Source organism: Lepidochelys olivacea (assembly GCF_965140295.1).
Source record: "Lepidochelys olivacea isolate rLepOli2 genome assembly, chromosome: 3".
NCBI classification, from domain to species: domain Eukaryota; kingdom Metazoa; phylum Chordata; order Testudines; family Cheloniidae; genus Lepidochelys; species Lepidochelys olivacea.
This window is the reverse complement of record NC_140413.1, coordinates 126,614,203-126,632,031: the sequence shown is the minus strand read 5'-3', so window position 1 is coordinate 126,632,031 and position 17,829 is coordinate 126,614,203. Positions and strand designations below refer to the sequence as shown.

Here is a 17,829-nt window from a genome sequence, read left to right as displayed (position 1 = left end):
ACTACTACTGTTAAGAAAACAGCATTAAGTGTTTCAGAAGAGAAGTAGGACCAATCTTTCTAGACCTGGATGTTTTAGAATTAGGTTCCTAAATCCATATTTAAGCCTTGATACTGCAAATATGCATCAGTGTTTGCAGGATCAGGGTCTTAAATCACTAAATAAGTAACCCGTTTTTCAGTGGAGATGTGGGTGCTGAGCACCTGTGAAAATCAAGTCACTTCTTTAATTGCCTAAATATGGGTTTTAGGTTCTAACTCTAAACACTGCAATCTTAAAATGTTGGGCTCGAGTATGCCACCTTTTTTGTGCATAAAAGTTCTCTTTACATCTCCTCTGTACACTTGCCAGTTTTTATTAAGATCTTGAGTCATCAGTGAAGCCCACTTACAATGAAATTGGGTTTTTGTTTTTGATTTTTTTTTAATAGAAAACCTTTACTCTTAGCAGAGGCTCAGTGTAATGGGAATTGCAGTTTGCACATTGCATGGCACAGAAACTGTTAGGAACTTTCATTCTACTTCACTATAAATGGAGTTTGTCTGTATCTTACTTCACCATAAGCAGTTTCCTCTGTCTGTCTGAAATTACAACTGGTCAAAAAGTTATTTGCTAATAAATAATTTAGCAATTAATGGGGAAAATGTATAGAATAAATCATATACAAATTATTATTCCATTATCTATAGAGCTGGTCAAATAATGACAAAATGTATAAGTGAATAATCTATTTCAATACATATGTTAGAATTCATTGGATGACTCGATCAGGACATTCAGGTGGCTGAGGACAGACATTGGGATGGATTTTAAACAGCAGGCCAAAACTTTACTAAACTTAGCACCCCTCCCCAGTGTTACTGCCCTGTTTCCCTGTTCCAGGCCTAGAAGAGGATCCAATGTGGGGTTTACAGTGCTCCGATCATGTCGCCCATACCACAGGCTAGACTCTGCACTGCCTACCCCTAGGATTCAGATTGCTCTGCTGAATCCTCTCACTCTCCTCCTTGTGAAGAGGATAGATGTATCAAAGAAGGACCTGGCTCCGTGCAGACTTCAGGTCTCCCTTTTCCCCATAGGCCTGAGGTCCATCAGTGAAATTCCAGGTTTCTTATTTCTGGGTGCTGGCCCTTTCGGCCTTTTATCTGCACTGGACACCAGCTACAAGTTGCAATGGACTAAGTAGTCATACAATTCCTAATGTTAAGTCCTATTCCTATTTAGCCTAACTGTGTCTCCATGAGGCTATGAGGAAGACGAAAAAAACTCAATCACCTACAATTTGGCCCTGATAAGAAAAATTCCTTCCTGACCCAGGTGATTGGTCAGATCCACAACATCCTAAAAACACAGGTCCTATACAACTGTGGAGAGGGAGGGTGAGTTCAGCTAAATGGGGAACCAGGCTCAAGAAACGCTGGACACAGGTTTAAATTAGAGATTGTGGGGAGCAAGAAGATAATTGGCTCCTGTCTCCTTCTAGCTGGCCAGTGGGCAATGGAGCAACCAGAGGGGTCTATATTCTAAAGACGTCTGGTTCCACAAGGAGCTAATCAAAACTCTCCGACTCAGGAAACTGGTTTGGTGGTCTTATTGTTATGAATAATTCTAACAGTTCTTATTGTAACATTGTAGTTATGTGTTATGGCTAAAATAATGCAAAAACTCTTCAAGGCAGAGAAACATTCCCCCCCCCCCCCGGGTCCAATCCTGGTTCCACTGAAGTCAAAAGTAAAATTCCCATTGACTCAATGGAATCGGCAGTAGGCTCTATCTTTATAAAATGCCATAAAAAGGTGGCACTAGATTCATTTTCTAATAATAAAAGCTATAGAAATATATGAAAGCTGAAGGGAGACTGAGGGAATAAGCCAATCTAATTCTGGTAAAAATCATCTCTTGCATTCCCATTTGATGTATGACAGATTATTAGCATAAATAAGAAATGTTATTTCAAATTAAAAGGAAATAATTTCTCTTCTGTTCCAAATGACTGGAGATGCCTGTTTATTGAAAAATACCAAAAAGCATCACAGTCCACAAAGGGTGTATCTTACACTGGATAATGGTCTTTATTACTACACTGGTTTCAGGTATTTATGATGCTGGATTGAAAAGGAAATTTCATTAACTTTTCTTTCAAAGTGTCTCCTGCATGGTTCACTGAGCTATATCATGGTCTGGATTTTATAGGCACTTCAACTGGATATCAGCTCTGAGTATGACCCTACTGGCATGATTCCAGCTGAAGTAGTGGTCACAGAACAGCAGGGAGAGCGTCTCCTTTAGAGTCTAAAACTGCTATCTGTCTGAAGAGGATCATCTAGTTCTAGTAACTAACAAATATGAATCACAATATGAATATGAGGTTGAATTGAACATATTATGTTGCCAGGTGCCTTGTTTCCAATATCATTTGGGGTTTGTTTTTTTTTTTTTTTTTTTTACAAGAACAATTTGCAGTGTTCTGCTTTGAAAATGCAGGGCTGCTTTGTGTAACCTCCTCTTGTGCTTCTGTTATCCCAAGATGGAATACTTGTTTCCAAGTCATCATAAACAACCTGGAAACAGCTCCACTGAAAGAGGAATAGAGGGAAGCACATTTCCCATTTTGCTAGATAGGAAACCGCATGAGCAATGTCACAGGGGCTTCTCCAAAACACGCCTAGTTTTTAAAGAAATGAAAAACAATTCAAAGGAGAAACAACATGAAAATAAAAGAGCTGTTGAAATGTGAGTATGCTACATGCTTTGCCTATGCTCTTTAATTTAGACTGGAAATAGAAATTTGTTATATGATATATAATAAGGGTTCCATCCCCTTATTCCTTTTGTAAATTTTACTTGAAACATTGCAGCTCTTAAGAGTGATCACACATTAAAATACATGTAAGTGTGAGCTTTCAAATACCCTCGCTGGTGAATATTCAGAGCATCACACCCTGGTGCTTGCTTCTGAAGTTAAGATTAAACCTGCTGTGCAAACTCAGGATACATTTTAAAATGTCCATAATTTTGTTATTTTGAAACTAGATCTCTTCAAGCAAAGCACATACTCCTCATCCAGGACTATGTGCCATGCATACCAAGTTGGAAATTTTAAAATCAAGCTGATATCGAGTTTATCTGACTGTAGGAATGCTTGTTAATATATTTCTTACCAGTCAACTGTTCTCATGTGCAAATAAAATCCATGTTATCTATTCTGGAGTTAAAATGCACCCAAAAGTTAAGAGAGTATGAGAAAAAGATTGGATATTCTCTATCCAAAAGAAGAAAATGAAAAGCAAAAATCATAAGTTTAGAACAGAAAATCTATCTCAACCATAGTTATGAGGTTGCTACCACAGCACTGTAATACAGATAAATACACTGAGAAATTATTTAGATTGGTTATTTCTACTAAGCTTTTCTAAAGATGTTTTGGATGTGTCTTATAGTTTGGAGGATCAGAAATACAATAACAATACCTTTGCCCCTCAATAAATGATCACTGTGCCTCTCTCTTACCATGGAAGATGTGGTTCTGAAAAATCCAGATGTGGCATGTATTTTTATTTACTCTTTTGTCCCCCATCAGGTCAGTGCTGTATAGCCTGGAGGAGCTGTCATACACTTTTACCCCATAGATTAAAAGTTCCTTGTAATACTCTGAGAACAGAGCTATTATAGCATCAAATTCTACCTTCCAATGCACACAGAGGGCTCCCCTTGAGATCAGTGGAAGCTGTAAACACAGAACAAAGGTCAGAAATTGGGCCAAGTGACCAACAAATACATGCAGAAACTCAGACATTGGTGGGGTGGGGGGAGATCCTTCTTTTCACTTAAACTGCTCTATAGGAGCATCATTCATCCACTGCTTTATCCCTTTGAAATGGTGGGAAGTCAGGCAGAGGGGAGGATTGAATTTGCAGTTACTTATGCTAACAAGCCCAGCATACCCTGCCACAACAAAGACACAGTCTGGGTTTGGCAAATGTCTTAGGGTTCACCACCAAGAAAGCTTCTCCACCTTTAAGAGGTTCATCAGAGCAAGACCCTTGCTACCAATCCTTTTGCTGGCCAGTAGCCTTCAGGGTGAGTGGGACTATATTGGGGCAATGAGGGGTGGGTTTATCAGAGCATCACAAGGAAGTTATAGGGGTGAGCAAGGCATGGCAGGACATATGGAGCATGAGGCAGGGAGTGGGCCTGCTGGGGAAGAGGGAGAAAAGATATTAGGGAACATGGGGAGATTACAGCTAGAAGGCAGCAGGGGAGTACTCCTACCCTCTCCACTGGATGGACCTATTGCAGATTGCTGGAGAATTAAACCACTTTGAGCCAGAGAAGAGCTATAGATGTTCTCCTGGTGGAAAGCCTAAGGTTATTGGTTACAGCTGGCCAAGGCACCAGGCTGCAGCACCCACGTACTGGTGCCCCATGTTGGGCTGTCTATCAAGGGAAGAGGACAGAAAACTGCTAGTGCTCACCCACCTTATACTTCTGTATTTCCGCCTTCCCTTAATGTGGCTATTTATCTCCCCAACATTCATGTTTCCCCATGTCTTCTCCACACTTCTGTTTCTTCCTTTCTGTCCCACCATACAAAACACTTTTTTCATACATCTCTAGCTCTGTAACAGTGTGTGGAAGATGACATATAGTCAGTGTGTCCAGTAGTTTTCTTTGGCAAAACCATTTGGCTGTGACAAATTACTGCAATAACTTTAATATTTCCCATTCCTGTACACCTATATCAGCTTAAAGAGGAGTTGATGTGTGAAATGAAAAACCTAAATTTTTTTTTTAATTTTAGAGAACCACAGAAATACGAGGAAAACAGTGAAAGAGTTTGAAGAGGGAATATTTTAATAAGTTCCATCTAAAAGTTATTAAATCTTGTCCCAAAAAAATAAATAGAAAACTAAATTCTCCTGTGAAAAACTATCATAGCAAATTTGGAGACTAAAACCAATATTTACTGGGAAAGAGGGATTTTTCATCTTGTTTTATGTGCAAATCTCAAAGCAATCCCCTACTACTCTAGTCCCATTGTGTCCAGCTTTTACAAAGGGAATCGCTCCTCCCCTGCAACTGACTTCAGTAGGAGTTGTATGAGTAAAGACTGCAGGACCCTAACCTTAAATGTTACCAACATCTCTGCCAAACATTAGAATGAGAGGATGGGCTTCTACAGCCATCTTCTACTTTAAAGTAAAGCCTACAGCTTTAGCTTTGACAATCTCCCATTTAAAAAAATCCCTTTGCTCATATATAGGCCACTAGTATAGTTTTATTTAGGGGCATCAGAAGTAGAGCAAAAATTCAGAATTTTTGTCCTTTGAGAAATTCCAATACTTTACCATTTTTATCCCAAACTGGGACAAAAAAATTGAAATATCAGTTCTTTTGCAAAATGGAAATTCCAAAAAAAATCAGTTTGGAAATAGCAAAAGAGTTTCTCATTTTTTATCAAAATGAAACGTTTCAACATTCCCAAATCAAAAATGTTTCATTTTGGTTAGCTGAACTGAACCGCCAAAAAAAATTCATTTAGAGTCAGTTCAACAATGATTTCCATTTCCTTAGTGTGTTGCATGGCTTTATGGGAGTTGTCTGATCTCCCCATTCTCCGTTATAGCCCAGGCCACCTGGCCAGACTAGATCACCAATGATGCAATTGAAGTAATGTGAGACTCAAGGCACACCACACAACTTGGGCAGAGGGGTGACCACGTTGTATGCTGGGAGATGTACTCTGGGAAGGAAGCTCAGCCTATGGGGCGGGGGTGAGAATGGGAATGGGAACCCAAACTACTACTCCCATGAAGCAAGGTGGCACAATAGAGAAATAGAAATTTTATAACAAAGTATTACAACATGCTCTCACAAGCTGTTTCAACCAAAAATGTTGAATATGCAGCCTAATACATATGTAGGTTAATGCCTCAATACAGTTATAAATGTATACATCTCTGATCTTAATTTTTTTTTTTTTTTAAATTTTAGGAAGCTAAGTCAACAGTTACCTACTGGACGACTTATGTGGACAAAGAATCCATTTTCTAAAGTAGAAAAGGATGACTAAAATACAGAAACTCACAACAGCAATGGAATTGCAGGTTTACGTAGATCTTTACGTTGTAACCCACACACATTGTGATGTACCTAGATTATGAAATCACTGTACTAAATGTAATTGAACTTCCTACAGGCCAAAATCTTGATCTCATTGAAGACAAAGTGAAGGTTGTCATTCACTTTAATTACAGCAGGATTTGGCTCTAAAGCAGTGCTACTATGGAGTGGTTCAAAACAGATGATAAATGTGTCTTGTGAAAATAGATAATTTACTGTACAATTTGGCTGGGTTCCTAATCTTTAACTGATCTACAGTATTAATTGTTGGAACATACCCCAGTGAACCAGTTGATGCTTTTGTTGTTGCAGTTTATCCTGATGTGATAAAATCAACAATAATTTCTCATTGAGCTCTTGCAAGCTGAGTGATGAACTCAAAGGAGGAAGATTTTTTAAAAAGTAGAGAAATCTAGTTTAAGAAACAATGACTTAGATGCAAGACAAGCTTTCACTTAATCAAAGAAGGCAGACAGGCTACTTATGGGCATTTGGTCAGAAATACACTTAACTCATAATTCTTTAATCTAAAATCTACATGTAAATCTATAGTGTAAGCTTCTAAACATTCACTATAAAATTAAATGTGCTCAGTTTCAGATGTTTGTTTTTTAATGGATGCAACAAGCTTATTGCGTGTCATGCTGTGGGAGACGTTGCACTTCACACACAAGTGGGCTCATCAGCCATTCTGCAAATCAAACACATCACTGGCTGTTGTGGCAGAGGAGGACACTTAGCACTGTGAGGGGAGAGACCAACTCAGCAGAAGAGAGAGCAGACTTGAAAAAACACCAAAAGACGGTGAAATAATGGTTCTCTACTGAAAGAATGCAAACAACTCATAGGTGTCATAAATCAGATTACTTGGAAGCAAAATAATTTGAGACTATCAGTTGATGAGTAGGTCCCCTCAGGCACTGCTTCCTTGACTGACAGTTCTGCTGCTTCCAATCCCTGCAGTAAAGACCTACCCACCTGTGAAGGTTATCAGAGAACAGGAGGGAAACATCCATAGAAAATCATCCATCATGAGTGAGATATTAAAGGCAATGTTTTAAATTGATCAAAGTTTTACATACTTGAACCATCTTTATATGTTTTATCTGATTCTTTAGGAAATGTAATATCAGTGAAATTGACAGGCTATCATCTTTGGTTTTCTGACCCATTTTACAGCTGTGATGCTTAGAACAAGTTTAGCCAATATCTCCATCCCTCGACCAAACTGGCCAACTTTCATGCAATTTATGCATGGATGAATACAAATTACTGATCATGGCTTTAAAATGTTGGAAGAATGGGGCTGGTGCTGCATGTTATTGTATATAGATACAATCACCACTGCACACCTGATAAGTAAATATTCCTTCATAGTGCATTACCTTTAGTATTAATATCCTGTGGACAGAAGACAACATGCTGAAGTCAACTGCTAGGGTCAGTAATCTCCATAGCTATGAAGCATTCCCACTGCTTGTAAAATTCCTCCATTGCAAGTTTCAATTTGAAGAAGTGAGTACCTTGACAGCCAGAGTATTTTAATAAAACAGGTCACTTATGTAAACAAAAATGTAAGCAGTAGACCTCAAGACAGGAATTAGAAAATGAAGAATGTAATAAGACACTTCAGAAATAACAAAAATGAGGCTGCAGTGAGTCCACTACTTTAAGGTGTGTTCGTTGTTAAGCCACTTCAAGTCCAATATTAAAAAACATCTATCTTCTTTACAGTTGAGGGGATGTTTTCAGCTCCAAGTTGTCGTCTATGGCTGATGACCAAGCCTGTAGTTGCAAATATGTTCAATCCAGTTGAATCAATGACAAACAATTCCGTGAGGGTTTAGCAAGATTCCACTTCAAGATAATTAATTTGATTTCCAACTTGTGTTTTTTTAAAAAGCATTCAAAATATAGCATAAGGAGTATGAAACAAGTTACTTTAAATCTCCTCTCTGTCCAGTGAAGAAAATCTGCCAGCCTTTATTCATGTCTAAAAGAGAGAAGGTTTTTTTTAAATGGAAACAAAGTATATATATTTTCTTAGCCCTATATTTCAAATCACTACAACTAAAGAGTCAGCATTTAGAACACTATTAATACACCTACAATACATGCAAGTTTTCAAAACAGATTAGTAAAGAAACTAGTTCTTAAAAGCAGTCACAGTGCTAAAATGTAAAACAAAGATTAGACTTTTTTTAAAAAAACAATGCTCTATGGCTACGCTTAGCTACTAATAAGTGAACCATTAATTGTTAGGCCCAAGAGTTATACCACAAGGATTATTCATGTGTTGCCCTGTTTTGACATATCAGTCTGCATTAAGATAGGGGAGTGGTTCCCAAACTTTAACAACCTGTGAACCACTTTCACTAAAATGTCAAGTCTTGCGAACCCCCTCCTAAAAATGAGTATTTCCAGGGATTTTCTCCTTTACCCAAGTATAAATTAGAAAAGCAGTGATCTTGGAAATATAAAATTTGTTTTTATGACATGCTTATTGCATACTATTTATTGTTTATCATTACAGTATTTTTATTACATTATGAAAACGGCAACACTCTTCCAAGATCTCACTTTCATAGCTTTTATCACTTTGAATAAGCCTGTTATAAGACAAGGCTCCTATGTTTCATCAAGGAGTATCAGATGTGAAACAGCATGAAGGGATGTAAGAAGCCAACTCAGAGTTCCTCCTACACAAGCATTCAGGTCTTCAGCAGTCCAGGCAAATGACACACTATACAACAAAGCTTAAACTTGTTCTTCATAATAATTTTAAAAACAGTACTAGCTGTCTATTTCATTTTAAAAACAGCAAAAAATATTCACCTCTTTTCATTTCTTATAAGGAGTCTTGAAGTTTAAATCTCCTCAGTGTGATAGATGTGCTTGCTTTGATCTGCTTAGCTCTTGGAAGTTCAGGGGTGCCGGGCTGCCCAGGGTCCCTAGGGACAGCTCTGTCCACCATTAGGGATTCCCCCCGCCCTCCCCAAGAACCCCCTGTAACATTTCACGAACCCCAGTTTGGGAACCACTGACACAGGGCATTGTAGTGCAGATTATGCAGAAATGCTTAATACTTTGCTGCAGTGTAGTGCAAGCAACCTAGTAGAAAGAATTAATATTAGATGACTATAAGAGTATCAGTAAGGATTACTATTACTTTTGTAATTTTATACACTTCTCTTAAAAAGGGGGGTTTAAGTTGTCACCTACACTTGAAACTTCTTTTCCATTTTCCACAACAGAATCAGGTTCCCATAGGAGAGTTTTTATTCAAGTCCACATAATTACATATTAAAATAAAACTTAGACTTTGGCACTTAAATAATATTAATCCTTCCGCACTAAACCTCTAGTATCACCCAAGAACTAAAGTAATAGATCAACAACCTGTAAATGCACATTGCAAGCTGAATTTCCCACAAAACTAGAACTTCTAATTTTTGGGTCAATTTACTTTTTTTGAGAGCATTTAGAGTCCTAGCATTTGCAGAGAGACAGAAAAACAGCAATAGTTGAGTGCAGCTAAAAGTACGCATAATTAAATTCATATGGTAAGGTTACAATTTTTATTGAACAAAGGTCCTTAACTGTAGCACTAATATCTTAGATTATTAAAAATGAAAATTTTCAAATTAATTTTTATTCTTGTACAAGATGAATTAAGTGCAAAAAGTTAGTCCGTTTTGTGATATGCAGCCAAGAGCCATATCTTTTCTGCATATACAAAGAAATATTACATTAACTATAAGTCCAGTTGCATTCTCCCCCTTGAGGGAGTGTTAATTAACTGAACATGCATAATAGTTTACTTTAGCCTTAAAGTTATGCTTTTACTTGCTCTCTTCCATTCACTCCTGCCTTCTATTCTTCCTTCTTTGTTCTCTCTTCCACTGAGTCTCTTGCATCAGAGTTTTCCTCTCCATCTATTTACATCCAGTCCTAAAACTCATCTTCTCTATTCCCCCCTCTATCTCCCTTATTTATTCTCTAGTTCTTTTCACAATTTCTAAAACACCCCCCATTTCCCTCTCCCATGCTCTTCTATTGCCCATTCTCACTGACCCTATTCCATTCCTCCTAGCCAATAGTTTTGGTTCTTCGTTCCCATAGCACTACTTAGCTGTGCAGTCAGGAGCCAAGCACACCTTTGCTTTCTGCTGACTCCATGGAGCCAGGAGCAGTGGAATTCCCATTGGCAGTGGACAGTGAAAGGAAGGAATTGCCAAATGCTGCCGGAAAGCACTATTGTGGAACACAGCAACATTGCCAGAAGGAGATACATGGACTACAAGAAACACTCCAGGATCACAAAGCTCAAACCACAAGGAAAGCACTGGCACAATGCTGCAGTGTTTAGGATGTATGCATGCATTTAAACATTCATATCAAACAAAAACTGTTTACTGACATTAGACGTCACAAGCACATTTCTATTAAAATTAGGTTTTGTAAACGCTCTTTTTTTAAAAGTAAAAAGATAGCTGGGAGTATGAAGTCCCTAGCAGCTCTTTTTAAAGGTGTTTACACCTGCAACTAGAGACAGAGCATGATTTCAAATTGTTTCACTAAGGGTACATCTACACTGCAATAAAAGCCCAGCAGCACAAAGTCTCAAAGCCTAGGTCAGTTGACTCAGGCTCAAAAGACTCAGGCTGCAGGGCTGAAAGTAGCATGTAGACATTTGGGCTGGATCCTGAGCCTGAGCCCTTCCTGGGTCTCAGAACCCAGATGCCAGCCTGAGCCTGAATATCTACACTGCTCCTTTTAGCCCCACAGCCTGACACCCCACAGCCTGAGCTTAAGTCAAGTGACTGGAGCTCTGAGTCTTGGTGCCAGAGGTTTTTAAATTACAGCATAGACATACCCAAAGCTTTTAAAGAAATTCCTAGTGTTTAGAAAAGTAGTCCCCTCTATGCGGATTTAAAAAAACCTCAGTAGCATAATACTAACCTGTTAATGTGTTGTTATTCTGGACAAGAGAATTTATGGTCTATTTAAAAAAAAGCACAAGTAACAATCATGCCATCAGTTCCCAAGTTTTGGAAAGTTAAGCTAAATATCCCAACAAATTTTCATGACACCACTAGGAAATTGTGCCTACCCACCCCTTAATAGGTTGGAGGAGTCTCTCTTCAAAAACAGATCAATTAGTTAAGGTAAGATAGGACAGAGTCTTGGCTTTAATGCATGATCAAACCTTTCCCTAAGAAAGGCATTTTGTTTTTGAGAAAGACATCCTTCCTTTTCTAGTAGGTTCCTTCAAGCAGATCTAAAATTCAGTCCAAAATATGAGTTAGAAATCTATAATACTTGCTAATTTTTATATAACAAAACTAAATTAGCAAAGATAAAGCCTAGTAGTGTACTATCCCATAGAAGATCAATTGGTTCCATGCTCCAGAGAGTGCAGTGGAAACTAGAGATGCCCCAGAAGGCATCATCCCTATGTCACAGAGGTCAGAATAGTCTGGTGTTGTATGAGAATTCTTGCATTATGACCTTTATATGTTCCAGAGAATCTCTAGTGAACTCTGAACACCAGCAGACATTAATAAAAATTATTTTCATAAGAACGGCAACTTGTTCGAGAGTAAGCCAGTAAGCCCATATAACAACTCTTAGCTTAGTTGAGTTCTAACAAAGTACTTTCATCCTTACCTGCGATTCACTAGTAACTTAAAAAACTTTTTGGAGATGGAAGCTAGTGCAGAATACAATTGCTTACTGAGCACAGTTTCACTGGGATGAATGACACCAGTACTCTGGAATCTGCACTGGTGGTCCATTGGTCCCCAGATGCAGTTTGTCATTGGTTATGACTTATAAAACCCTAAATAGGCCTCCCTCCTTGTGCCATGCTGCCACATTTGCGGTCAGCACACATACACAAGCTTTTTACCCCTGGTTATAAGTGAGGAGAGACTGCCAGGGGGTGTTCTGTGAGGATACCAGGACTACTGCTGGGTGGGTAGTCTTCCTGTCCTGTAAAAAACTGTCAAGATTTCAAAAAGTTTCCCATTCCACATCATGTTTAATTGTTATGCAGTGCCTAGATACACCCAACTGGCAAAGAGAATTTATGTTCATAGTACTTTGTAAATGTGCATGCAGTTTACCTCATTACAGGAGGCAACCATTTGATGGAGGGCTCTCAGGGATGAATGCATCTGCTCAAGAGACTTTAGCTCCTCCTATTTGAGTTTTTAAAAGGAAATTTTTTAAAAAAAGGAAAGACAAACACCATCATAAATAATTTTACACACACGTACTACCACTTTGTTGGAGGACTCAACTCTATGCTTTGGTTTCACATTTCTTCCCAAAATATACCTAAACCCAGTCCACTTCCATTTTAATTGTACATTTTTAAAATGTTACGATTCTGGCTTTAACAACATTTTCTATAGCACCAAGCATCTCAAATGTTTTACAAACAGTAATATATTAAGCTTCACAACATATCTGTTAAGGGTAGGTTGTATCATATATACCAGAGGTGAGCAAACTATGGCCTGCGGAACCCTCCTGCCTGGCTCCTGATCTCCTGGCCCAGGAGGCTCACCCCTGGCCCCTCCCTCGCTGTCCCCCCTCCTCGCAGCCTCAGTGCACTGCGCTGCCAGCACAACACTCTGGCCAGCCGGGAAGTGCAGTTGCAGATCCACAGCCTGACCCGGTGCTTTGGGTGGCACGGCTGTAGCATCACCAGCCACTGGTGCTCCAGGCAGCATGGTAAGGGGGCAGGGGGTGTTGGATAGAAGGCAGGGGAGTTGGGGGTGGTGGTCAGGGGGCAGGGGTGTGGCTAGGGGCCAGGGAGGTCAAGAGGGCAGGGAACAGGGGGTTGGATGGGGCAGGAGTCCCAGCGAGCAAATCAGGAATGAGAGGGAGTGTTGGATGGGCAGTCAGCTGGGGGTGGTGGATGGGGTAGGAGTCCCGGGGCGGGGAGCCGTTAGGGGACAGGAGTCCTAGGGGAGCCATCAGAAGGTGAGAAGCCAGGGGTGGGAGGGGGTTGGATAGGAGGCAGGGGCTAGGCCACGCCTGGCTGTTTGGGGAGACACAACCTCCCCTATCCGGCCCTCCATACAATTTTGGAAACCCGATGTGGCCCTCAGGCCAAAAAGTTTGCTCGCCCCTGATATATACCTATTATGCAGATGGAAATCTGAGGCACAGAATGGCTATGAGATTTGCACAAAGTCACAAAGAAAGCATTATGTTAACAGAAACTCCTTTTAATATTCAGCAAGCCACACTTATTTCAGTAGCAAAGTTGTACAAAATACTCAATAGAATAGTTGGCCTCAATGATTTTTCTGTAATTTTGCAAGTCTCTAGCTAAGTTTTCATAACAAGATCACTACCGTAGGATGAGTCTACACATACGATGCATTTTAAATTAAAGGAGCTAAGTCCACAAGGCAGACTGCATTACTTTTTCTGGCACTGACCCGCACAAACAGGCTTTTCACTACTAATCTAAAAAGCAGCCCCTTCCTGCGCTGAAATTTGGGTGCGTGACGCAAGTTACTTGCTTCACAATAACTGCAAACTACATCCTTGTAATGTTTTAGGGAAATGTGCAGGTGATACTGAGATGTTTGTGTTGCAAAGGCGGCCAGGCAACAGCCTGGTTAACTCTTTCCATTTTAGATAAAAACCCTAGATCCGTTTTCTATGGGCTAGGTTTTGTAAACACTTATTTTGACATCCTCTCCGTTTAAGGTCCAGTCACACCGGGCACTCTCCTTTCACGCGGTGCTGGCAGGGGGAGAGCGCACGGGGCTCCCACCGCCTAGCCCCGGCGCTGACCCAGAGCCACATCGCACGTTCACATTCCCTGGGTTCAAGTTTCCCCTCCCGGCGCCAGGGGAGCGGAGGGCAGCGCTCAGGCGAGGACGGAGCAGAGCCTGCCGGGGGCACCTGCCAATCGCCGCCCCGGAACACGCGGCACCGTCTCGGCTTGCGGGGCCCCACGGCCCGTTCACAGGCATCACGTTGACGCTCCTCCCCCAGCCTGAGGCGGGCCCTTACCCCGGCAGGCTCGGCCCGAGACGGGGACAGCGGGGGGGGAAGCGGGGGCGCGGCGCGGGCGGGTCAAGGCCGCCGACCCCGGAGCCAAGCCCCCGCCCGCCGGACTTGGCTTAAACATCGCGAGATTTCAGCTCTTCGCGCTGGGGACGAGTCTGCGGGGCCGGCGGGAGGGGCTCGCCTTGGTTTCTGACAGCGGGCGGGGAGGGGGAGACTCGCACGGCCGCGCAGAGCTGGGCCAGCCGGTACACACCGCGTATCGCCACAGCCACGACACACTCCGGGAACCGGCGACGAGGCGGGTCGTCTCCGCTCCCGTGACAGCGCCGAGGGCCCAGGGCAGCCCATAGCCGCCCCCCCCCCCCTCCTGGGCTGGCGCCCTGGCCGGAGAGAATGTGACCCCCCCCCCCGACCCCAGCATGCACCGCACCACCGGACGCCACCACGGCCCAAAGAAGCAGGCGCTCGTGATTCCGCGAGGACAGCAGCGCGCGTGGGGACGAGAAGGGGCGGGGCTCTACTCCAACCTGCAGCCGCGCGGCCTCCTGCTCTCGCGCCGGCCCCGCTCTCGCGCCGGGGGTCTGGTGCTGCTGCTCCTTGCCTGACATGGTGAGAAGCCCCCCAGAGAGGGAGGGGAGGAGTCTACCGAGCGCGCGCACGCGCGCCCCCCGGAACAGGCCGGCGTTTGAATGCGGCGCGCGGGGCGGGGAACTACCGCGTGGTGTCACGTGGGAGGGAGAGGCGGTGGCGGGTGTCCTCCTGGCGGGCTGCCGGCGCGAGACGCTGGTGCCGGGGGAGGGGTGGGCGCCGTAGCACGCGTGCAGAGCCGTCTTGCCTCTCATGAGCAAAGCAGCATGATGAGAGCATCGCTGAACTAGCCTTTACTCCCCCCTGGGCTCCAGCCAGCAGAGGCCTGTTGAACCTCGGTTAGTTAGAGGTGCTCCGGCCCCAAGGGAACATGCCTCCCATCAGGACTGCTCCTAGGTTTCACTCCAACAGGCAGGTGCTAAGCACCCATCTACACAATGAATTTTCTCCATGTCAGGGGTCCCGTTATATTCCCCTAGCCACAAGGCATAGACGCAGCGTGATCTCACTTATGTATATGGGACTAAATGCATTATCACACACCACATTACTGAACCACATTAAAGCACTGGTCTTTTGTGATGGGGATTACAGACAGAGCCTTGAAATTGACAAGACAGCCCATGTAAAGAATGTGGCCTAACTACACCGACATAAACCTTACGCCTCTCCTGGAGGTGGAGTTATTAGGTAGCTGTAGTAGGGCACTTCCATCAGCGGGACAAGGCTGTAGTGTGTACACTGACATAATTAGGTCGACATAAGATGCCTTACATCAACCTGTGTAATGTAGACCGGGCCTAAGGGACTTGCCCCTCAGCAGCTGTGGAACATGCTCCAGTGGGAGTGAGGAGGGGGGCACGCTCAGAATACCAGTGGGCAGGGCGTCAGGCAGAAGAGGCAGGGGTGGGGGGTAGCTTCCCTTAAGGGAGGGTTTGCCTGCCACCCATGGAGCTGGGGGAATACTTATTTGACCAACTAACACTGACATTGATTGGGAACTTCCTGTTGGAAGGGGATGGGGTCTGTGATCATGCCCCAAACCAAAGAGAGAGCAGGGAGGTAGGAAGTGGCCCAAGGAAGGCTTGCCTGGTGCACTAGGAAGAAGTGATTGAGACATTCCATGCCTTGGGCCATGACCCAGTGGAGAGGGAGAACCCTGGTCCCCTTGCTTTTCCCCCTTCCCCCTGGTCCCTGATGGACCACAATTTGATTGCTGGGCCTGCTGACCATCAGGCAAGTCGGTCCTGGAATTTTGGGAGTGGAAAGACTGTTGAGCCACAGTCTGCCCACTAGGTCTGCTGGCCTCTGAGTAGAATCCTCTACATCCTTACATTCAGTTTCTGATGCCGTGTAAACCAAAAACATACACTACTTCACTTGCAAAGCATTTGGGAATCAAAATCTAAATCCAAACAAAATTATATTCAATTCCTGTGTAACATCACTCCCATGCCTCAACAAATTAACCTCCAGACCAAGAGAACAAACAACCTCACCCCAAACTGAATTATGCTTAAGACTTTAGACCAAAACCTACAAACAACAATATATAAGTTCCTGGAAATAACAGATGAAAAACAGCAAAAGTTAGACTGCTAAAAAACAACCTACAAACTACTTCACCATTGAACAACAATAATGGAATATTGGCAGAAATATGGCAGAGAGAGCATCATACCAGGTACCAATCTGTCATTGAATCATAAGTTGACAACAATGACAAATGGACTAAGGATAGAAATTCAAAGACGTGAAACCCTATCGTGGGTAGATCAATGCTTGAGTATATCTACCTCTGACAGATATCCAAGATTTCCCTTCTTTTTACACATTAACAAAACTTGAATAGCTTATAAAATAACATGAACTGGCACAATAAAATGTAATGTGTGGATATGCCTTTTACATATACAGATGAATACAAGTTCTGTAGGCTCAATTAGACCTTCCATTATACTTGTGTTACCTTTTCATCTTAAATTCTGCCTTCAGTGACATCTAGACAAACTTATTGCTTTCAGTGGGTTGCATAGCTGTAACTATCAGGAACTAAGTGAACAATTCTATTAGTGGTGCGCAAGAAGGAATAGAATCTTCTTCTCGCCCTCCTAACTGCATTGGGTCTGTATGGCTAACAAGACAAGAGTAAAACATACCAAAAACTTATTTTTGTCACTAATGTAAGTAGATACAACTCTGAATACACAAATGAAAGAAATGTTGAATGAAAAGGTGTCTTCTTTTTACCTAGTGTCTTTTTGGAGCAGACTGCACTTAAAGAAATTAAAGAATAAGCTCTGTGTTAACCTCAAAAGCTTTTCTCTTTCACCAACAGAAGTTGGTTCAATAAAAAAATATTACTTCACCCGCATTGTCTCTTTAAGAAATTATTAATTTATTTAAGAAAGAGACTGAGAATAAAAAGTGAAGCAGTGGACCTAATTTCCTTGGATTTCAGGAAGGCTTACACCACAACAGATAAAGTGGACAAGTATGGTATTGATGGTAAAATAGTGAGATAAAAAACCCCAAACCACAGTATGCATCCAATGAAGTGAGCTGTAGCTCACAAAAGCTTATGCTCAAATAAATTGGTTAGTCTCTAAGGTGCCACAAGTACTCCTTTTCTTTTTGCGAATACAGACTAACATGGCTGTTACTCTGAAACCTTGACTTATTAACTGAGACCACAGAGAGGTATAAATGGTTACTGATCAGATAGTAGGGAGGCGACAAGTAGAATGCAACAAGGATCAATGTTAGACCCAACCTTGTTCACATTATGCATAAATGACCTGTGAAGGGAATGTTCAGCAAGACTTGCACATTTTCATATGACTTGAAACTGGGAAGGCCAACACCTAAGAAAAGGGACAGTGAATACAAGGTTACTTGATGGGTTTAAAGGGATACAAGCTAAAGAAATGAGAATAGGATTGAAATGTCAACCGGATCATTATGGCCATAATCATAGCAAGACATTGATCAAGAAAAGGATCTGGAAGAAGAAGAGAGGTGGGGAGAAAAACAAAACAATTCCAAAAACTGTCCACTGGGCAAAAGGGAAGACAATGCAAT

The 17,829-nt window shown here is 42.1% G+C and overlaps 2 protein-coding genes across 8 annotated transcripts in view; one reads left to right on the top strand and one right to left on the bottom strand.

Moving 5' to 3' along the window:
- The window catches only part of LOC311519028 (uncharacterized protein), a 101,262-nt gene extending 94,068 nt beyond the window's left edge, over positions 1–7,194 (top strand). For 5 of the 6 annotated variants that reach the window (XM_084625183.1, XM_084625179.1, XM_084625178.1 and 2 more), the window contains 2 exons: positions 2,528–2,733; positions 5,995–7,194. In XM_084625183.1, coding sequence (XP_084481309.1) covers positions 2,528–2,733; positions 5,995–6,073 — 285 coding nt within the window. In that variant the 3' untranslated portion in view covers positions 6,074–7,194. The remainder of the gene's footprint in view (positions 1–2,527; positions 2,734–5,994) is intronic. The other variant, XM_084625182.1, reaches the window with a different exon arrangement.
- Positions 7,195–7,647: 453 nt separating this feature from the next.
- Positions 7,648–15,610, bottom strand: LOC311519029 (uncharacterized protein). Of its 2 annotated transcripts, XM_084625184.1 has the most exons (4): positions 14,688–15,610; positions 12,252–12,326; positions 11,086–11,125; positions 7,648–8,116 (listed from the first exon to the last, which is right to left on the bottom strand). In XM_084625184.1, the coding sequence occupies exons 1-4, from the start codon at positions 15,000–15,002 to the stop codon at positions 8,061–8,063; spliced, it is 486 nt and encodes a 161-aa protein (XP_084481310.1). In that variant the 5' UTR covers positions 15,003–15,610; the 3' UTR covers positions 7,648–8,060. The 2 variants fall into 2 exon arrangements, 1 of the variants encoding a protein (XP_084481310.1); XR_014711183.1 differs by lacking the exon at positions 11,086–11,125 and having other exon boundaries at positions 14,688–14,879.
- Between the last annotated feature and the right edge of the window lie 2,219 nt (positions 15,611–17,829).